The sequence below is a fragment of the Thamnophis sirtalis genome, unplaced genomic scaffold (genome assembly GCF_051295495.1).
Source record: "Thamnophis sirtalis isolate CommonGarterSnake01/CBP01778 unplaced genomic scaffold, rThaSir2_p1.2 scaffold_6, whole genome shotgun sequence".
Lineage (NCBI taxonomy): Eukaryota > Metazoa > Chordata > Lepidosauria > Squamata > Natricidae > Thamnophis > Thamnophis sirtalis.
In genome coordinates, this window is record NW_028261386.1 from 127,572,749 (window position 1) to 127,596,055 (window position 23,307).

The 23,307-nt window shown below is 42.2% G+C and overlaps 1 protein-coding gene across 1 annotated transcript in view; it reads left to right on the plus strand.

Annotated features, from left to right (window-relative positions):
- LOC106545657 (protein eyes shut homolog) overlaps nt 1-23,307 on the plus strand; it is a 550,606-nt gene that overhangs the window by 439,455 nt on the left and 87,844 nt on the right. The window contains exons 22-23 of the mRNA XM_087719050.1: nt 11,402-11,510; nt 16,215-16,438. Of these exons, the coding sequence (XP_087575176.1) occupies nt 11,402-11,510; nt 16,215-16,438 (333 nt within the window). The remainder of the gene's footprint in view (nt 1-11,401; nt 11,511-16,214; nt 16,439-23,307) is intronic.

Sequence of the window (23,307 nt, forward strand, 5' to 3'; positions counted from 1 at the left end):
TCAAAACACAGCCTAGAGAGTTGCCCCTGCATGGGCCCATGGGAGTCTGACAACCAATCAGAATACATTTCTTACACAGGAACAGGAAACAGAGAGGTGGGACTGAACAGGTTATAAAAAGCCTAGCAATCCCCTCCCTCAGCCCTTCTCTTCTTCTCCACCAACATTGAAGCATGTGATCACCTTTTCTGTTCAGGGCTCAACCCATGTGGTCCTGTCCACCATTAAAACCATCTTTCCAAGCAGCCTCCATGTCTCCAGTATCTTTTTCCCCACTTGGAGCCGAACCCAGAAGGACATTTCTTTCATAGGGAGGGAGGGAGGGAGGGAGGGAGGGAGGAAGGTAGGAAGGAAGGAAGGAAGGAAGGAAGGAAGGAAGGAAGGAAGGAAGGAAGGAAAGAAAGAAAGAAAGAAAGAAAGAAGGAAGGAAATAATAGAATGACAGAATAAGAAAATAACAGAGTTGGAAGGGACTTTGGAGGTCTTCAAAAACAGCCCCCTGCTCAAACTGGAGACCCTATCCCATTCTGTACAAAGATCTGTCCAATCTTTTCTTTAAAACTTCCAGTGATGGAGCACCCACAACTACTGGCAGCAAGCCATTCCACTGATTAATCGTTCTAACTGTCAGGAAAATTCTTCTTAATTCTAGGATGGATCTCTCTTTCTGTGAAACTATAACAGAAAAAATTACTCCATTCAGGGAATTGGTACTATTAGGAAATAAACATCTAAAGTGAAGGGACTATTTTATATTCATCCCGAATTTTGAGATTTGGAAGGAAAAATACAAGAATCTAGTAACCTTAAGACAAACAAAAGCATAAACTTGGTATGATAATTTTAAAAATGAATGTTAGGATAGGTTCAGGTGCTTAGCAATTTCACAGACAGAATGGGCCTCCAGATCAAGTGGCACCACAACTAATCCATTCCCAGCTATTGTCTAAATACAATTCTTATGACTTCAGAAATAAATACTTGTTCAGTCTTATTTATGAAAATAATTTCCATAAAGGTATCTGTACTTGGATCCAGCATTCAGTTATTTCATTTGGAGGCAGTTTAGGTGGTAACCACATGCAATTCGAATGTCAGATTAAAAAATGGAAATAATGATGTAGACTGGACATTTCAGACTTGAAGATACTAAATTGAAATTCGGACCTATTTAATCTGATCTAATAGTTCACTAAAAAGTTTTAGCCGTAGGTTATAATGGATATGCGTAAAAAGGCCTATAGTTCCTTATTTTTTTGTAATATATATTTTCATGTATGCACTATATTTTTCACTTGTATATAAACTAAAAATCAGTGGATATTATACAAACTAGTCTAACATCTAAAGTGAAGGGACTATTTTATATTCATCCCGAATTTTGAGATTTGGAAGGAAAAAAAATACAAGAAGTTGGTACCTCTGGGAAAAATTCTGCTAGAGCAAATCCTTCTATTTCCAGACTAGCTGTGTGCGCTCAATAGTAAAATCACTATTCTTGAAAAACTTCACATGCTACTCGACAGCTGGTTAGATGGTACCCTTGACAACTGTTCTGGTTAATCAAGGGTATCAATGCGGCTATTGCTTTGCTGTTCCGTGGCAATCATTTCCAATTCTCTCCTTAATATCAGCACATTACAGGTAAGAAGTGCCTTGATTTCTGAGACCCCCAAGTGATATGGTAAGCAGGTAAAGCTGGTTTGCTATGCAAGGGTGGGAAATTAGCAGAGAGTTCCTCATTCAATTGGCTGAATTGTTCTGATTTGTACTTATAAGCCGAGCACAGGATGGCTGAAAATCCAAAAGTCTCTTGTTTTAAGACGCCCTGCCAGTGATAAGTCCCTCTCGGTCCTTGGCACAAAATCTGGCTGCCTCTATTCTTCAGGACCAAGGTCAGCGCCTCCCACTGCTTTGTATCTCTTCAACTTTTTAGGCTCCCACTGTTGATGTTTCAATTGTGTTGGATCTCTGTGCCCGGCCCCTGGAAATACGGCTGTGACGATAACACCCTATAGAAAAGTAATTGGTATAAACAAAATTTTCCTAAGTGTGTTTGCATGAGCAGGAATGCGCTGAATCGTTTTTTGGGTTGTTGTGTTTATTTTTTATTTTTTACATGATTACATTAGGTAATTATAATTCATGAGTGCAGTTAGCGAAATCGTAAGTCTCGGGACCGAACCTCATCCAGACTGTCAAAAGCATAATCAAATACTTTGCCATGTTTCCCTTGATATAAGCAGGAAGCTGAAGTAATCATGCTGTCAATTAGGGCTTAAGTTAGACTTCTCACTGACTAGAGAGATTTGGCACGCGGGAGGAGGGGAGGCAGATTTCCAAGCAATGTGCAGTTCGAAGCTCTGTTTTTTTCACATGTGTGTTTACTGCCATCTGGTGGGGTGGAAGTGCTGAACACCTCACTGTTTTGCCGAGAACCAGCCCCTGGATGCAAGCTAAACATTGGCGCTGTGCTTTGAGTTTTGGGGGGGGGGGGGGAAAGCCTTTATTAAGTGAAGCAGATTCCACTAGACAGCAACTGTAGGCCTCGGAGAACCTTCTTTCTACAAATAGAATTACTCTCCACGTTTAGGGAGGAATGAAACTTCAGCAAAACAGGGTGGAGTGAAGATGGCATTTCTGCTAAGCAATTGTGCTAAGTAAACATTACCAGCACTCCTTATTTGTGATGAGTTCAAATGCGAAATGGCTAATTGATTAATCTGCATCTAAAGAGAAACGAAATTGACTGGTGAACCTTGGAATTGGAAGGTGAATCTTGATCTAGCTTTGGGGGCTTGCAAATGTCATGGTTTTTCTGATGGTATGAAAACTTCCAGAGCATGATTAATTCTTTTATACTTAGATGAGGGGAAAAAAAGTCCAGGGTAGCAAAATCTGTTCTCGCAGACCAAGTATTAAATACAGCTCTTTCTCTAAGTCAGGGGTCTCCAAACTCGGCAACTTTAAGAAAGACTCGTGGTCATCAACTCTCGGAATTCCCTAGCCAGCCAGTCTGCCTAGGGAATTCTGGATGTTGATGTCCAATAAGCCTTCAAGTTGCCAAGTTTGGTGACCCCCGACTCAACTCATTTGAAAGATAAGATTTTGGAGGCAGGAATCAAGGCTACACTTCTGCCAAAAGGTCTATGAGAAATTTGCGTTAATCTTTATTCATATCTCCAAAATGGGTATACTTTTATTTACAATTTACTTTGCGGAAGTATTCTCCTAACCTAAATCATTTAGGTTCATAATCATTGTCATTTTAGGGGGCTAAGGCATTGCAAAGTTTCTGAACCCATTTATAATATAGGCGTGGACATATTAGTCAAATCTGCTTCATTTTACTGACTACGTTAGTGGGACGGTATTCTACTCGGCTGTGAGGTGGGGTATCCCTATAGGCTTTTTATCGTAATGTTAAAAAATTGGCTTATTAAAGTGCTAAGTGCTCAGTCTTTCTTTTCAAAGAAGCTTTCTGCATTGTCTGTGTGATCAACCCAGAGGTGGGTTCCTACCAGTTCGCACCTATTCGGTAGAACCGGTTCGTCATATCTACCGAACCAATTAGAAGAGGTTCCACCAGTGGACCCAGAAAGCAGGCCACACCTACAGAAGAGGTTCCAAATTTTTTTGAAACCCACCACTGGTCCTTGGATATGATTATTCTACACTTTCATGCTCATATTTATAAAACTCAGTGCCTCTGTGAAGGGTAAGGATGACTACTGTGTTTGTGGTGCAATCAGAACATTGCGTGTGTTGAAGTTGTTTTAATGCAAACCAAAGATGCCTTTTAAAAAACAAGTTTACATCCTATTCTCATGCATGCCAGTGCTGTGTGTGAGGTAATTTAAGGTGGTTCTGACAAGTGTCATCGGCATCTTCATATCCGGTCACATGAGCGGCAAGCCACTCCCATCTGGTCACATGGGCGGCAAGCCACTCCCACAATGGAGGCCACACCCACAGAGTAGGTTTGAACAATTTTTGAAACCCACCACTGGATCAAACAATGGTGAGGAATTACATGGGCATTCCAGGAAACCCTCTCCCGAAGGGTACGAGCTCAGAAGGAAGGTCTTATGGAGCCAAAGCACCCCATGCCTCCTTGTTGGGATGTTTAGACCAGACTGAATGGGAGAGGAAAGGTGAAAACATTGGCCATTCCTCCTTTCTACCCTGATCTGCCATAGACAGATTAAGAAAGATTCTACGTTTTATAAGCTTTGGAGGGCTTTTAGTCCAACTACCTGCCCAAGGCAGGAGTCCTTATACCATCCCAGGCAATCTTTTCTTGAAAAAGCCCAGCAATAGAGGACTGGGAGATGAGCGGTTCCACTGACTAATTGTTCTCCCTGTCAGGAAATTTCTCTGCGTTCCAGGTCGGAGTTCGTTTTAACAAGCTTCCACCCATTGCTTCCTGTCCTGCCGTCGGGTGAAATTAAGATGGTAGAAGGGCAGAGGTGGGTTCCTACCAGTCCGCACCTATTTGGTAGAACCGGTTCATCAAATCTACCGAACCGGTTAGAAGAGGTTCCACCAGTGGACCCGGAAAGCAGGCCACACCTACAGAAGAGGTTCTAAAAATTTTTGAAACCCACCACTGGTCCTTGGACATGATTATTCTATACTATCATGCTCATATTTATAAAACTCAGTGCCTCTGTGAAAGGTAAGGATGACTACTGCGTTTGTGGTGCAATCAGAACATTGCGTGTGTTGAAGTTGTTTTAACGCAAACCAAAGATGCCTTTTAAAAAACAAGTTTACATCATATTCTTATGCATGCCAGTGCTGTGTGTGAGGTAATTTAAGGTGGTTCTGACAAGTGTCGTCAGCATCTTCATATCCGGTCACATGGGTGGCAAGCCACTCCCATCCGGTCACACGGGTGGCAAGCCACTCCCACAAAGGAGGCCACACCCACAGAGTAGGTTCGAACAATTTTTGAAACTCACCACTGGTAGAAGGGCAGAGGAACAAGAGTCTGGCTGGTTACAGGTAGTCCTCGACTTAACAACCATTCATTTACTGACTATTCAGCATTACAACAGCACTGGAAAATATGGCTAACAAGCAGTCCTCACTTTAAAACCAGCACAGCATCCCCATGATCATGTGATCAGGGGGTGGGCTGCTATGAGGTTGCCTGGGTTCAGCTAATGTTATGGCACGTTCGGAGACCCTCCAAATCCCATCCCTGGCTGGCCCTACCCACCCCGCCCTGCCCCAATCCTCCCAGGAGTCTCCACATGACCCGTTTTGGATGCGAGATAAGCGCAGGGCCTACACAGAGGCTCAGGGAGGGGGGAAAATGGACCTCCTGGAAGTTCCTGAAGGCTGAAAATGGGCCTGTTTCTGCTCTCTGGAGGGTTTCTGGTCCTCCAGAGTCCAGGGGAAGAAGTTTTTGCCCTCCCAGAGGCTCGAGGAAAACCGAGGTGGCGCAGTGGGTAGAGTGCAGTACTGCAGGCCACTTCAGCTGACTGTTATCTGCAGTTCAGCAGTTCTAATCTCATCGGCTCAAGGTTGACTCAGCCTTCCATCCTTCCGAGGTGGGTGAAATGAGGACCCAGACTGTGGGGGCGATATGCTGACTCTGTAAACCGCTTAGAGAGGGCTGAAAGCCCTATGAAGCGGTATATAGGTCTAACTGCTATTGCTATTGCTATAACTTGGGGAAGGTGAAAAGGTCTTCCCGCCCGCCGTGGTGCAGGAGGACGGCTGGCCACGCCCATCCTGGCCACGTCAACCCAGCAACCAGGCAGAGAACTCGTTGCTGAAACTTTTGAAGCCCAACCCTACATGTGATCACTATTATTCGATTGCTCGGCATCCAGAATGCATTTGCAGTGGTTGCAGTCACCTGGGATCAGGTGGTTACCATTTACAAATTTCCTGCCAGCTTCTGACAAGCAAAGTCGATGGAAAAAGCCAGATTTGATTAAAGACCGCATGATTCAGTTAAGAACTGCGGAGATTCATTTAACAACAATGGCAAAAATGGTCACAGGATTGGGCACGACACACATAACAATTGCCTTGACTAATGACAGGAATGCTGATCTTAATTGTGGTTAGGTCAAAATAGGTCAAAAACAGCTAGAGGAGATCCTGGTGAAATCTTGGAGGAAATGTAGCTTTCCAAGAATACTGCCTGCAGCCACAACTCGGCATTTTGAAAATGATTTTAAAAATCAAAAGCAAAACACAAAAGGGCTTTCAACCTTGATAGAAAAGAAAAGAAACCATTGAAGAAAAATAACACAGAGAAAGAAAGAAAATATATATTTTTGCTTTCTCTTCACTTACTTTTTCTTTCTTATTTTATCTTAGCTTTTATCTTCTTGCTTAAAAGATTTAATAAAAATTATATACAAAGAAAACGTGCTTTCAATCTGCTTGTGAAATTCAATTGATGTTCGGCAACCTTTCTGCAGTTTTCACCAAAGGAAGGCAAAACAATCTTATTGGTGTTTTTTTTAAAACGCAGCCGAAAATTAAAACTGACATGTTTACCAGGAACACAGAAACACCTTGAAACATCAAAACAAGCTCAACACTAAGAAAATACTACTTGCCATTTTGCCAAGTAACTGAAAACACTACTGTTCATTTTTCTTCCACTTGTCATCTTTCTTGGCATAAGGTCACTTTGTTATTTAGAAAAAAAAGTTATATAAATATATATATATATATATATATATATATATATATATATATATATATATATATATATATATATATATATATATATATATATATATATATATATATATATATATATATATATATATTTAAAGTCACAACCCCCGGTATGCCCAAATATGGGAGGAAGATCACACTTCCGTTCTCTGTCCTTCAGCTCGTCACAAGACACCATCCAGACAGAAACCCAATATTTTTTTACTGTTGCCTTTTTGTTACATTTGTTATATTTGTGCTGATAAATAAATAAAGGGAGACTAGTATAGATCTATTTCAAGCTATTTAGCTCTCATCAGCTAGCCATAGCCTTGCTGGGAATCGAGCACAGGTTCGATTCCCAGCAAGGGTATGGCTAGCTGATGAGAGCTAAATAGCTTGAAATAGATCTATACTAGTCTCCCTTTATTTATTTATCAGCACAAATATAACATATATATATATAACATATATATAGAAAGAGAGGAGACTGGTTGGCACCAGGTGGCGTCAGAGCATTGGATCAAAGGGAATGTTCAGGAAAGCATTTGGGAGTTGTATCAGGATGCATGCAGACGAAGGGCTATTTGACAGAAAGAACAATGGAGTAACTATAGGAGGTGATTACGAACAGTTGATGCTGATCAAGATCCACTCCTGCTGATAAAAGAGACTGCTGGTGCCACGCCCTGGTGGCAGAAGTCAACGTTCCTCATTCTCGTTCTTGTTCTTGTTTGCGTTCACAAACTGAGAGAAGCCAACTTGGATAAGTGGCTTGAGATAAGAGAAGCCAGGTTTGCAGTATTGTGTGAGTTATAGGACTTTCTGCCAGAGCGATTATCTTTGTTTATTTGGGCTTGCAGCCAACAAGAGCTTGGACTGATTAAAATATTCTTTTGTACGTCTGTTTGGCTTTCATTCCTGGATGGAGAAGGGTGGGGGGGAGAACACTCACCATACCCTGCTAAACTCATGACTTGACTACTGCAATGTGTTCTACATGGGGATGACGTTGAAAACTACCTAGGAGTTACAGCTGGCCCAGAATGCAGCAGCACAGACGGCAATGTGCATGACTCATCATGTCCATTTAAAACATCTGATTCACGATCTATATTAGTTTTAGTCAAGGAGAGTCTCAATCATGCTTTTTCAAAAGTCAACTGGACTTTGTTTTTCTTTGAAGATATTTGCTTTTCCTCCAAGAAGCGTTTTTTTAGTTCTGGATGAATGTTGGATGATGGATTGATTTATATTCCTTCCAGTCCTCTGGTCATTAGCGCTCTTTCAGGAATTGTTGAGGTCAATCGGAGGTTTATCTGTGCCCTCAGGGTCACCTGAATAGTTCAAATGGATATGGAAACCTATTGGAGTTGCTGAAAAGACTGAGTTATAAACAGGAGATAGGTGGTGTCATATCCCTCCCCCTCTGTTGAGAGATATTTTGATTCTGCCTTAATGTAAATGCTCTCTTTGACATCTCTTTCAAACCAGCAGTTAGAAAATTGCTAGTTTGCTTCTGATTCAAGATTCTGGTCATTAGCCTACATGATTCTACATGGCAAAGGGGCTGGTTACTTGAAGGACCATCTGTCTTCTATAGTATCTGCATGATTGATTTGATCTGGCAGGGTTGATGTGCTTCAGGTTCCTTCAAATAAATACTATCGGGTCATTTTAAATGTGCCTTCTCTGTAGTAGCACCTACCTTCTGGCATGAGTTTCCCCCTTACGATTTGAGTAGTCTTCATCCTATTGTTATTTAAAGGGAATCTTTATGATCTGGCTCTTTGCCCAGCCCTTTGGCAAGGATGAACAAAGCCTCCTTTGGATTGTGTGAGTTTATATCTTTTTATCCCTGTCTGTGTTCGGTTTGTCAATCTTGCCATTTTTTATTTATCATTTTTGTTTCTTGTATTTTTTCCCCTTGTTTTAACTCCCCAGATTCATTGGGAAGGGATGGATGACATATAATTTGAAGAAAGAAGGAAAGAAAGAAGGAAAGAAAGAAGGAAAGAAAGAAGGAAGGAGAGAAAGAAAGAGGGAGGGAAGGAGAGGGAGTGAGAGAAGAAAGAAAGAGAGAAAGAAAGAGAGAGAGAATAAAGACAGACAGAAAGATAGACAGTCAAGAAAGAAAGAAAGAAAGAAAGAAGAAAGAAAGAAAGAAAGAAAGAAAGAAAGAAAGAAAGAAAGAAAGAAAGAAAGAAAGAAAGAAGAGGGAGGGAGAAAGAGAGAGAGTGAGAATAAAGAAAGGAAGAGAGAAAGACAAAAAGACAGACAGAAAGAGAGAGACAGAATAAAGACAGAAAGAAAGAAAGAAAGAAAGAAAGAAAGAAAGAAAGAAGTAGGTAGGAAGAGGGAGGGAGAAAGAGAGAGTGAGAATAAAGAAAGGAAGAGAGAAAGAGAAAGACAGACAGACAGAAGGAAAGAAAGAAAGAAAGAAAGAAAGAAAGAAAGAGAATAAAGACATACAGAAAGACAGAAAGAAAGAAAGAAAGAAAGAAAGAAAGAAAGAAAGAAAGAAAGAAAGAAAGAAAGAAAGAAAGAAAGAGGAAGAGGGAGGGAGAAAGAGAGAGAGAATAAAGAAAGGAAGACAGAAAGACAGAAAGACAGAAAGACAGAAAGAAAGAAAGAAAGAAAGAAAGAAAGAAAGAAAGAAAGAAAGAAAGAAAGAAAGAAAGAAAAATATCTGTTCATTGTATGCATATAGACAAGAACATTGAAAATTGTATTGAAGACTGTTCCTTTGATTCTCTGCCAAGGAAGACAGGCAATAAGATTGCAAAATTCAGTGTGGCAGCCCAGAAATGAGACGTATGTTGATACCATATTAACATCCCCCCCCAAAAAAAAACCAACACTAGGTACTAGTTCAGAATCCTGATTTATATTTTGATGACAAGAAATCCAAAGAGACTATGGATAACCCTGGCCTTAATGGCTTTATCCTCGTTTCATTGGGGATGGGAAAATAGCATTCTCATGAAGATTGGCTCTTTCCATGAAGATGGATGGAGATCATAAAACACGCCACGGATTCCTGCGAGGCACTCATCATTGGGGTTCAGCTGTTAAATGGGATTTCCAAAAGAAGCATGGGGAGAAAGAATCTCTTCGCTGATCTGAGGGCTCTTTTTAATTAAATCTTTGCGCATTATGGTGTCTCATTTATCAACCCCTGAAATAATAATTAACACTCTTGGGGGTTTTCCCCCTCTCAGAAAAAATAATAACTAAGAACAATTACAGGAAAGACCCCCTTTAGGGATGGATATTTTTTTTAATCGTTGAGAATATATGTAGCATTCCTATCCCCCTCCTAACATCACTTCATCACTTCTACCGACACTCGCATCTTCAGGTTCTTAGCACAGTATTGAATTTTTGGATATTTATATTACAAATGCCTTTAACTTTGATGTTTGACACTCCTTCGAATATTATGCATTGATGGCACCTTTCATGAGCTCAGATAAACCTTATCCGAGTGAAATCAGAGGCACAGCCATTCATTCTGGATTGCCCTGATCTTTTTCCTGTAGCAGGAGAAAGGAACTGTGTGTCTGTCACTATCATTTCAGATGGCGTATCCTGCATTATTATTATTATTATTTTTAATTGAGGGCCACCACCCAGAGTCTTTGCTGAAATGGGCAGCTATTGAAACCCAATAAATAAATAAGTGTCCTATTTTCTTCTGGGCTTCTGGTGCACCATAGGTAAATGTGTACCAACCAGAGGTTGGTTCCTACCAGTTCGCACCTATTCGGTAGAACCGGTTCATCAAATCTACCGAACCGGTTAGAAGAGGTTCCACCAGTGGACCCGGAAAGCAGGCCACACCTACAGAAGAGGTTCCAAAAATTTTTGAAACCCACCACTGCCTCACACACACACACACACAGACACACAGACACAGAGAGAGAGACAGACTGACACAGAGAGAGAGAAAGAGAAAGAAAGAAAGAAAGAAAGAAAGAAAGAAAGAAAGAAAGAAAGAAAGGAGAAAGAAAGAAAGAAAGAAGAAAGAAGAAAGAAAGAAAAACAGTGTGAGAGAGAGATGAAAGAAAAAAGAAAAAAGGGGCAGAGAGACAAAAGGATGGAGAGAGAGAGAGAGAGAGAGAGAGAGAGAGAGAGAGAGAGAATGGCTGGCAAGCCACTCCCACCATGTCACATGGCCGGCAAGCCACTCCCACAAAGGAGGCCACACCCACAGAGTAGGTTCCAAAAAATTTTGAAACCCACCACTGGTACCAACCAAAGGCGTTTACAGGGGGAAGGTCTCTGCATGATCAGCTATTCTCTTTGGCCTATCTGCTTCCCTTGATTTTAAACCCAATGTTGCCTTACTATGGGCCTTTGTTTTCCAGTCATTCCAGAGTTTTGACTGATTGATGATAGCCATTCTTCAGTCCTTTGATAAAAGGTGGGTAATAAATCTTCCGGCAATTAAATGCATGCTGCCATGGCAAAGCAATGCAGGTAGCCTCAAGCATTGGCTCCGGTTCACAGACTCAGTCCACTGAGCTGTCATATTCTCAGCTATCTATCTGCTAACCACACTGTGTACTTTTACAGGTGTCGTTGGAGTGTGAAAAGCCGTCAGAATCAGGCCTGCCTTCCAGAATAAACCTACCCTTCATGTTGGTGGCATGCTTTCATAGTCTTGCTTGTTCACTTCCAAAACAGTAATAAGTTCTCTCTTTCCTTCCAGCTATATGTTGTCTTCCGGCAATCCTGAAGGTTATTGTCTGATTGAAATGGCTGCGGATGAAATTTCTCCTGTCCATCAGAGGATCTCTCTGCCAGTGCAAATGACTCAGGTGAACTTGCCAAGCAGAACCTCAAATCAAATGTTAGCCCATCAGTGGTGGGATTCATTTTTTTTTTACTACCAGTTCTGTGGGTGTGGCTTGGTGGGCGCTGAATGGCTTGGTGGGCATGGCAGTTTAGTTTAGTTTAGTTTGTTTATTATTTATAGGCCGCCCTTTTCCCTGAGGGGACTCAGGGCGGCTTACAGTTTGTGGGGAGGGGAATACAAGACATGAGACAATACATAAGTAAAAATAGAACACAACATTCATTCATCATTCGGGTGGGGACGGATTAGAATCTTTATTCCCAGGCCTGATGGGATAGCCAGGTCTTGAGGGCTGTGCGGAAGGTCTGGACGGTGGTGAGGGTGCAAATCTCCACGGGGAGGTCGTTCCAAAGGGTCGGAGCTACTACTGAAAAGGCTCTCCTCTCGACACTGACTGGCGGATGGAACTCAGAGGAGGCCTAATCTGTGTGATCTAATAGGTCGTAGGGAGGTAATTGGCAGGAGGCGGTCTCTCAAGTACGCAGGGGAAGGATACTGTAAAATCTCCATTCCCTCCCCACTCCAGGGCAGGTGACTGCAAAATTCCCATTCCCTCCCCACTCCAGGGGAAGGTTACTGCAAAATCCCCATTCCCTCCCAATCAGCTGGGACTCAGGAGGCAGAGAATAGATGGGGGCGAGGCCAGTCAGAGGTGGTATTTACTGGTTCTCTGACCTATTCCAAATTTCTGCTACCAGTTCTCCAGAACTGGTCAGAACCTGCTGAATACCACTTCTGTAGCCCGTCTATTTTAATATCTCTTACAAAGCGCCTGTGACAAAATTTTGAATTAGTTGAGGAGTGTTAATAATGATGTTCATTTAAGATGCAATCAACTGGGGGGGGGGAATTCTCCTGCATTCCCCACTGCTGTGAACAATATGGCTCTTGCTACAGCTTAATTTCCGTGGGATTTTTATGGGAGAATTCCCTAGTGGTTGTCTTAAGGGGCTACTAAAGCTTCATGTTCAGCTGAGACAGTTGATGGATTGCTTACACACAGCAGTTCATTTATGAACAATGAGAACATGTCCCACAGTGATGAGTCTGTAGAGTAAGACTGACACCTTTTTGTAATTTATATAATTCCATACACATTAAGATGAAATGCCTATCATCTCTAACTCACACTCAGTGGTTTTATAATAATTTTCTCTGCCCAACAAAAAAGGTAGCAAAAGAAGAAGAAAAACATTGTTAAGGAGCAATGGTTACACTTTATGTTAAATAAATGTAGAAGCAAACAATTAATGAAATTTGTTTAGTTAGTTTATTTTTAGCCGCCTAATTCCTAAACGGTTCCACCACAAATCCGCGAAGCCCTTATCCGCGGAGACATAAGCGCGAAGACTAATTCGCGCCGTTCAAAGCGCTAAGGAAAAACGCGACCCTACCGCGATGACATAATCGCGGAGGGCAAATCCGGGCATTCCCAAGCACTCAGTACCCTAAACCTAACCCTAAACCTAACCCTAAACCTAACCCTAGACCTAACCCTAGACCTAACCCTAAACCTAACCCTAAACCTAACCCTAAACCTAACCCTAAACCTAACCCTAAACCTAACCCTAAACCTAACCCTAAACCTAACCCTAAACCTAACCCCAAACCTAAACCTAACCCTAAACCTAACCCTAAACCTAACCCTAAACCTAACCCTAAACTTAACCCTAAAACAAACCCCTAAACCTAATCCTAACCCTTACCTTAATTGAAATCGGCTTTCTGCCGCGGCGCCGTTTTAAAGCGCCCTTCTGTTGCCGCGCTGTTGTCGCAGCGGTGATGACATCGCAGCTTTAGCGACGCGATTTTATCACCGCTATTTTGACGAGCGCGGTTTTGTCGTGCCACGTTCCTAAACACCTAAACACTAGTTGATTAAGGTTGATCTTATTTAGGGCACAAAAATATTAAGGAAAAACAAAGTTAATTTTCCAAAAGATGCCTTTTCAAGAAGCAACTGGGCTTTCTTTGTTTTTCTTTGAAGTCATTTCACTTCTCATTCAAGAAGCTTCTTTAAGAAATGAAAAAGCTTCTTGGATGAGGAGCAAAAAGCCTTCAAGTAAAAATTAAAAAAAGAAAAGTCCAGTTACCTTTTGAAAAAGCACCTTGGATCACCAACCCTGACCTGGATATACTGAGAATCTCCATAGACAACATTAGTTTTGTTCCTGGTCATTGTTTAGATTAGGCCTCCTCCGAGTTCCATCCGCCAGTCAGTGTCGACTGGCAACCACGCGGAGGAGAGCCTTTTCAGTAGTAGCTCCGACCCTTTGGAACGATCTCCCCGTGGAGATTCGTACCCTCACCACCCTCCAGACCTTCCGCACAGCCCTCAAGGCCTGGCTATCCCGTCAGGCCTGGGGATAAAGATTGTAATTCGTCCCCACCCGAATGATGAATGTTGTTTCTATTTTTAATTATGTACTGTTTTTATATGTCACTGTCTGTATTCCCTTCCCCACAAGTTGTAAGCCGCCCTGAGTCCCCTCAGGGAAAAGGGCGGCCTATAAATAAACTTACAATTACAATTACAATTTTGAAGTTTGGCTGCCCAGAAAGAATAGGTCTTTATTAATATAGCTGCATGCATCTGCTGCTAATTTGGGAAGTAGATTCAGCAATAATTGCCCCTCCTTGCCTGGATGAAGGCTTCTACAATTCTGGTTATTTTCTTCTTATTTCCTTGTTACTCAAGTTCTTTAACAAGTGACGTCTCATGCGGCTTTTCAGTAAAAAGTAAAGCACTTTGCTTCTAATTTTCTACTTTGAATGCTTTGGGATATCTGCTGCTTCCTTTCTTGTTGTTCAGAACAGTCACATTCTGTAATGCTTTTATCCCCTTGACATTTTTCAGACTTATAGAGAAAATGGGCCAGACTCCACTTTAAAAAAAATAATGTTTTTTTGGCTGAGGCCAAAACTCCACTCCCCGTGCTTTCCCTGCCCAAACCATTCTGAGTCAAGAAGCATATAGCGTAAATTTAATTATCATCATCATCATCATCATCATCATCATCATCATCATCATCATCATCATCATCATCATTCATCACACAGTCAGCCAGATGTTCAGTCTGGGTTTGGCATTTTTGTCTACCTATCGAGTCCTTACCAAGGACCTGGGATAGGCAAATCTGGATGTTTGGTGGTGGTACAGATATCGTCACAGGATGGAAGCAGTTCCAAGTAAAGCTGTCTTCTGCAATTGACTGATGGCAAATTTGTCAATGCCTATGGTGTTCAAGTGGTGCTCCAGTTGTTTTGGGACTGCACCCAAGGGGCCTATAACTATTGGTACTAGCCTTGCTTGTTTATTCCATAATCGTTCTATTTCTATTTGTAGGTCTTTATATTTTGTTATCTTCTCCAGTTCTTTCTCTTTCTATTCTGCTGTCTTCAGGCACTCCCACATCCACTATCAGACTTCTTTACCTTTCTTATCGATGACATCATCATCATCATCATCATTATTATTCGCAACAACAGAATTGTATCACAGCGGCCAGTTGTTTCACCAGATTTGGCATTGATTACTAGTCAGGCCCCACCCAGGGGCCTAGGACGTCGTAACGTATTTTCGTAATATGCGTGCAGATCCAAGCAGTGTGGCTTTTTGCATTTGACTGATGGTGATTTTGTCAATTTTTAACTGTTTTAAATGTAATTCCAGTGCTTTTGGAATAGCACCCAGTGTGCCAATTACCACTGGAATTACCACTGCTGGTTTGTGCCATAGTCGTTGAATTTCAATTTTTAAGTCCTGGTATTTTGTGATTTTTTTCATGTTCCTTCTCGGCGACCCTGCTATCACCTGGTATTGCGATGTCTATGATTGTGACCTTATTTTTCTCAACCAGTGTGATGTCTGGTGTATTATGCGCCAGCATTTTGTCGGTTTGTATGCGAAAATCCCACAAGATCTTGACCATCTGATTTTCAGTGACTTTTTCAGGCTGATGTTCCCACCAGTTTGTTGTTGTTTTAATATTATAATTTTTGCACAAATTCCAATGGATCATTTGTGCTACTGAATTGTGCCGCAATTTATAATCAGTCTGCACGATTTTTTTACAGCAGCTGAGTATGTGATCAACAGTTTCATCAGCTTCTTTGCAAAATCTGCATTTGGCGTCATCAGAGGATTTTTCAATTTTGGCCTTAATGGCATTTGTGCAGATAGCTTGTTCTTGGGCAGCAAATTGGCCATGCAATGCTTTGTTCTGCCAACTCTCCATTCTTGATTTTATCACATATTTTCTGTATTCTTGTTTCATCTGTTGGACCTTCAATAGATTTTTGTTCTTTCCCTCGATTAATAGATGTTCTTGACTTTCTTTTAAATAATCAGCCAGTGCATGTTTTTCTTCTTCAACTGTTTGCTTCACTTGTAATAATCCTCTGCCACCTGATTTTCGGGGCAGATATAGTCTATCAGTATCACCATGTGGATGTAAACTGTAGTGCATTGTCATTAGTTTCCTGGTTTTTCGGTCCAAAATGTCCAAATCAGCTTGTGTCCAGTTAACTATACCAGCTGTGTATCTTATAACTGGTATTGCCCAGGTATTTATGGCCTTGATTGTATTTCCACCATTCAATTTAGATTTCAAAATTTTCTGTTCTTATTGGAGTTTTTATCTGTATGGTCTTTTTTTTTTTTTAGCTGACCTTTGGGCCAATATTCCTTGGAAATGTCCCTCTTCATCGCGTAAACATCCATCCAAATTCTGGAAAGATTTATGGCTTCAAGGGCTGCATCAGAGAGTTGCAAGTCAACACCCAAGAACTCTCCATTATAGAGGAAGCATTGGGAGGACAGAACATCGACAACTGTAATGTTCCTGTTTGCGACTATCATCCATGCCGCAATGGTGGTACATGCACTAGGTAGGCATAAAATCATCGCAATTATGTATGTCAGTGCATCATTTGACTTATTCCTTGGCTTGTTTGTTTACAAAACTTATAGATTGTCCAATGGGTACAGTTAGTCTTCGTGCCGCAATATTGGAAGAAGGAAGATTTGCCTACTATTCAAGAATGGACATTAAAAGTAGCAAACCTAGTAGAGATGGCTAAAATATCAGCATATCTTAAGGACCACTCAAATGAGAGATATAAACTGGAGTGGAGAAGATGGATTGACTATACTCAAAATAAATATGGGACTAAGAAATTCCAGATAGCTTATGACTGAAGAAACAAGGAATGATATAATCTGTTTAGAGCTAGCCTAGCAAAGGAGTTAAAACTCAAATGAAAGATGATAGTAATTTTTTTAAAAGTTTATCTTAGAATATCTTTGTTAAAGATTTATACCCTGCATTGGTTCTGGGAAGCTGGGGGGGGGGGAAGGTTGGGGGGGTTGGGTGGGGAGGGGAGGGGGAGGGAGGTAAATATTTGTAAAAGTTTTTTTTCCAAAATTTTCAATAAAAAAAATAAGGACAGCATAAGAATGTATAGTGACTATACAACAACTTTCATGTAAATACGAAAACAAATTGGGTGCGTATAGAAATGGTGAAAAGTAAAAGAGCAGAAGTGAACCTTGAGAATTGAGTGCAACATAGCTGAGAAATATTTATTTTCTACTGTATAAATGAGATTACTGTATATCTCCAGGATCAGGTTAATAGCATCTTCAGGTATTACTTCAGGAATCCTTATGCATTAACTTTGAGAAATCCCAGTGACTTGGTGAAGTGTTAGTTGACTAGAGGAGAGGAAATGTCTCTTTTTCTCCAAAGAAAGGAGGAGAGTTATAGAAAAATCAGCAAACCATTCATTCTAAAAAATATTAATGATTTTCATAAAGATGTGGAGGGGCTGTGTATTATATTTGCGGATGACACACCTTATGGCAATAACAAATCTTTTAGAATATCAAAATATTCTTGATAGATTAAAGAAATGGGTTGAAGGATAGCGTGGCTAGTTGAAAAGATCTTGGGATAATTTGAGACTGGAAAGGAACAAGAGAAATTTCATTTCATTTCATTTATTTGTCTTGTATGCGCCCACTCCCGGAGGACTCCGGGTGGCTCACAATAGACAAGAGAAGGAGGATAAATAGACAAAGACAACACTTTAAAAATGCAACATTCACAATTTCCATGGGACTGGATGTTTCACAAGCCCCCCGGCCTGCTGGAGCAGCCAGGACTTGCTTTGCGGAAGGCCGGGAGGGTAGTAAGGGTCCGGATCTCCACGGGGAGGTCATTCCAGAGGGCTGGAGCTGCAACAGAGAAGGCTCTCCCCCAGGGAGTCGCCAGCCGACATTGGCTGGCAGATGGAATCCGGAGGAGACCTAACCTGTGAGATCTAATCGGTCTGAGGGAGGTAATCGGCAGGAGGCGGTCTCTCAGGTACCCAGATCCGGTGCCATGTAGGGCTTTATAGGTTACGACCAGCACCTTGAAGCGGGTCCGGAGACTAATGGGTAGCCAGTGCAGCTCGCGGAGGATAGGTGTAACGTGGGTGAAATGCACTTTTATAAAACATATTGTCCAAAACACAGAAAACAATGGCTCTATTCTGCTTTGATCAGATCCTACCGAGTGTGTACAGTTCTTGGCATGATACTGTAAGGAAGAGTCAGAGGAATTCGAATAGATTTATAGAATAGCAGTGAGCAGTGAGTTGTGTGAAAAAAAGAATCAGAGAAAAGACAGTTTGGTGCGGGGAAACGATTTGATAGCAGACTTCAAATAAATCTTCAATATCTTGGAAAAAAAAGTTGCAGAGAAGGTCAGCATTTGTTCTTTCTCATTCCAGAGTACAAATCATAGATGAAGGTTTTCAAATTTAAAAAAAAAGGCAGATTCTGTCAGAATCCTGGAAAAAACATCCTAATCATAAGAACTGTTTGACCCTGGAACCAATTACCCACAAAAAATGGTGGCTTCCCCTTCATTGGCTGTGTTTAAGCAGAATCTACACAGCCATTTGTCTGGGCTGCTTTTGCACTCAACAGGAGGTTGAACTCAATGCTCTGAATAGCCCTTCTGGCTCTGTGATCTAAAATATTTAAATATTTGTGTTCATTTATCCCTTTATTCCAGTGGTGGGTTTCAAAAAAAATTCGAACCTACTCTGTGGGTGTGGCCTCCTTTGTGGGAGTGGCTTGCTGGCCATGTGACCTGGTGGGAGTGGCTTGCCGGCCATGTGTTCTCGTTCTCTCTCTCTCTCTCTCTCTCTCTCTCTCTCTTTCTCTTTCTCTTTCCTTCCTTTTGTCTCTCTGTCCCCTTTTCCTTTTTTCCTTTCATATCTCTCTCATTTTTTCTTTCTTTTTTCTTTCTTTCTTTCTTCCTTTCTTTCTCTTTCTCTCTCTGTGTGAGTCTGTCTGTCTGTCTGTCTGTGTGTGTGTATGCCTGCTTTCCAGGTCTACTGGTGGAACCTCTTCTAACCGGTTCGGTAGCATGACAATCCACATTTAAGCTCAGTCGTGTGAATGAGCTTCTGCTAACAAAAAGGGGGCATGGCAGTCACATTATTCTGAAAGACGCTCCCGAATCTATTATCTTGTGATCAATAACGCACCTAACCATCAATAAGGGCTTGCAATTTCATCCAAGAATGATTTCGCTCACATAATATTGTTTAAGTAGAAAAGGTGCATTTGACGATAGCTTAGGACACTTTTTTAAGAAAAGGAAAATCACAGTTGGAGGTCCCATCTGATTGAGCTGACACAACTTCACTCTATTGCAAAATATTTCATCAGCTCTATTCAGGCAGCAATATAGGTGTACGTTTTCCTCAAAGTATGTGCAGACATACTTTCTAAACTTCTTTCTTTAGTAGAGAAATAATTGGTATTGGTGAAAACTAGATTTAGCTGTATTTGGTTTTCTTTTTATATCACGACTGATTATTGTGACTTAAAATTGGGCCAGGCACATCCCATTTTCACATTCCTCGCCTCCTCAGCTGTGGGCTGTTGCAGTGCACGACAAAACCGCACTCGTCAAAATAGCGGTGATAAAATTGCATCGCTAAAGCCGCGATGTCATCACCGCGCGTCAACAGCACCGCGACAACAGCGCGGCAACAGAAGGGGGCTTTAAAACGACGCCACGGCAGAAAGCCGATTTCAATTAAGGTAAGGGTTAGGATTAGGTTTAGGGGTTTGTTTTAGGGTTAGGTTTAGGGTTAGGTTTAGGGTTAGGGTTAGGTTTAGGGTTAGGTTTAGGGTTAGGTTTAGGGTTAGGTTTAGGGTTAGGTTTAGGGTTAGGTTTAGGGTACTGAGTGTTTGGGAATGCATGGATTTGCCCTCCGCGATTATGTCATCGTGGTAGGGTCGCGTTTTTCCTTAGCGCTTCGAACGGCGCGAATTAGTCTTCGCGCTTATGTCTCCATGGATAAGGGCTTCGCGGATTTCTGGTGGAACCGTTGTAGTGGTGTTTGGGACATCCAGTGGGGATGGCAGCGGTGGGTGGGCAGCGGGGAAATGCTGGAGGCCAGGTGCATCCTATTTTCAACAACTTACCACTGCTGCTGCTGCTGCTGCTATCACACAAATCTACAGAAGCCGCACCTATGGTGGTGGCAGAATGTGTGAAAATGGAATGTGGCCAGCCACCATTCCCACAGCCCTTCCCACCCACTGTCACTGCACAGCCTGAACACTGTTGCCAAATGACCTGTGGCAGTGGTGACAGGGGCCGTAAAAATTGGAAGACTCGGCTGCCACCACTACTCTGCCACCCGCCAGCTCTTCCGCCTGCTGCCTACGAGTTATCCCCACCGTGAATTGACTATGTTGAGTTGTCCTTGAAAAAGGTGGCGCAGTGGTTAAATGCAGCACTGCAGGCTACTTCAGCTGACTGCAGTTCTGCAGTTCGGCTGTTCAAATCTCACCAGGCTCAAGGTTGACTCAGCCTTCCATCCTTCCGAGGTGGGTAAAATGAGGACCCAGATTGTTGTTGGGGACGATATGCCGACTCTGTAAAACCGCTTAGAGAGGGCTGAAAGCCCTATGAAGCGGTATATAAGTCTAACTATATAAGTCTAACTATTGCTTGTCCTGTGACAATTTGGTGGCAGTGAGTTGACAGAGGCCATGCCAATTTGTTCACATCTAGTTGTCCTAAACCCTGTGAGGAAGGCTCTACCATTTTACAGGTTGTTACTTCTGTCCATTCATTTATAATAGTTTAAGCAGGGAGGAGAGGTTGCAGTGCGTGAACTCTGGTCACACTCTTGATTTCCCTATATCCTACCAAGAGAAGAATCCAAGACCATGTACTCTGTACAAGTGATCACAAAGGGGAGAAGGATTACTTGTGGTCAGTAAGTCGTCAGGCGGTAAAGAGTCAGTGCCATTGGATTCATACCTCCAACAAATCATATGGGTACTTGAGAGACCGCCTGCTGCCAATTACCTCCCAAAGACCCATTAGATCACACAGGGTAGGCCTCCTCCGTGTTCCGTCTACCAGCCAATGCCATCTGGCTACTACCCGGGGGAAGGGCCTTCTCTGTAACAGCTCCGGCCCTTTGGAATGAACTCCCCGCAGAGATTCGGACCCTCACCTCTCTCCAGGCCTTCCAAAAAGCCGTTAAAACCTGGCTGTGTCGGCAGGCCTGGGGTCGATGAGTTCCCTTCCCCTCTCGAATCGTGTGGCTGTTGGTTTTTTTTTTTTTTTTTAATGCCCTGTACTTTTGTAGTTTTTGTGTTTTTCCCTTCCCCTCCTTCAGGTTTGTGCATCGCCCTGAGTCCCACAGGGAATAGGGCGGCATATAAATAAAATGAAACTCAAACTCAATATGGATTTCTGAATCCAGAAAAGAGTGAAACACAGCTTCCATTTCTCACTTCTGTAGGATTATTCTCTCAAATTGGAGTTGGCCTGCCTAGCAATCTCTCTAAAAGTAGATCGTATGTCATGAAGGCCAGCTTGCCTTCCATTGAGGAGCTGTATATAGCATGGGTCAGAAAGAGAACTAAGAAAATATCTACCGACCCCTCACATCCTGGACATAAATTGTTTTGACTCCTTGCCTCAAAATGCCACTTTAGGGCATTGCATGCCAAAACAACTTGACACAAACATAGTTTCTTTCTTCCCCCATGGCATCACTCTGCTGAACACTTCATTTTCACAGTTCTGTCTTATGTCTAATTATATTTATCTATGTAGTATGGCTGTATTATTATTTCCTTCTTCTCTGTTCCAATACCGGCTTTATTGTATCAGTGTTATGATTATAATCCTTATCATTATTATTACTTTGTGGTTTTATACATACATTAAGATCTTATGCATTGGAGACAAATTCCTTGTGTGTCTAATCACACCTTGGCCAATAAAGTATTCTGTTCTGTTCCATTCTATTTTATTCTTATGATTATTCTGGTTTCCAATATATTCGAGGTTCGAGGTTCATTTTATTTATATGCCACCCTATTCCCGGTGGGAGTCAGGGCGGCGCACAAACCCAAAGGAGGGGAAGGGAAAGACAAAACCTACAACAAAAAGTACAGGGAATTTAAAACAACCAACAGCCACACAATTCGAGAGGGGAAAGGAACTCATCGACCCCAGGCCTGCCGACGCAGCCAGGTTTTAACGGCTTTTCGGAAGGCCAGGAGAGAGGTGAGGGTTCGAATCTCTGCGGGGAGCTCGTTCCAAAGGGCCGGAGCCGCCACAGAGAAGGCCCTCCCCCGGGTAGTAGCCAGATGGCATTGGCTGGTAGACAGAACCCGGAGGAGGCCCAATCTGTGTGATCTAATGGGTCTATGGGAGACAATTGGCAGGAGGCGGTCTCTCAAGTACCCAGGTCCAATACCATGAAGGGCTTTATAAGTGACGACTAGCACCTTGAAGCGTATCTGGAGACCAATCGGTAACCAGTGCAGCTCGCGGAGGATAGGTGTAACGTGGGTGTATCGAGGTGCACCCACAATCGCTCGCGCGGCTGCATTCTGGACAAGTCTCCGAATGCTCTTCAAGGGCTGCCCCATGTAGAGCGCATTGCAGTTCAAATGCTTTAGAACAAAGAATCCCTAAAAATGCTAACTTATATGGATTTGGTTTTGCGTTGCATTGTTTTTGGTCTTAACTAAGTTTTCACAAGGCTGTGAAACAAGAGGCTCCCAACTAAATAAACGAAAGTACTATTATTCTCTTATATTAAAGAGAATAAAGAGCCGAGGTGGCGTAGTGGTTAGGGTGCAGTACTGCAGGCCACTTCAGCTGACTGTTATCTGCAGTTCAGCGGTTCTAATCTCACCGGCTCAAGGTTGACTCAGCCTTCCATCCTTCCGAGGTGGGTGAAATGAGGACCCAGACTGTGGGGGCGATATGCTGACTCTGTAAACCGCTTAGAGAGGGCTGAAAGCCTTATGAAGCGGTATATAAGTCTAACTGCTATTGCTATTGCTATTACCATGCCTAAGAGCTTTTTTTTCCCACGTACATGATGCCAAGGGAGGGAAGGACAATTAGCAAAAAATGTTTCCCCAAAGCAGAGCAGTATCAGTTATTTTTTTCCTTCTCAATTACCTGTGCTAATATTATGTTTCATACATTTCCAATATGTGGAAATTCACTTTGGGAGTCAAAACTCCGAGAACGTTCATTAGGCAGTGGAAATGATTTGTACTGCAAGCCTTGAAGCTCTTCTAACAACAGATCAAATATTCAGAAAACAAGACCCACAATTCTTTCGTTCTGTATGTGAATAGACTCTCAGTGTGGTCAGAAAGCCCCTGACACTGTTTTCTAAGTGATTTTTATTACAAACATCCTTGC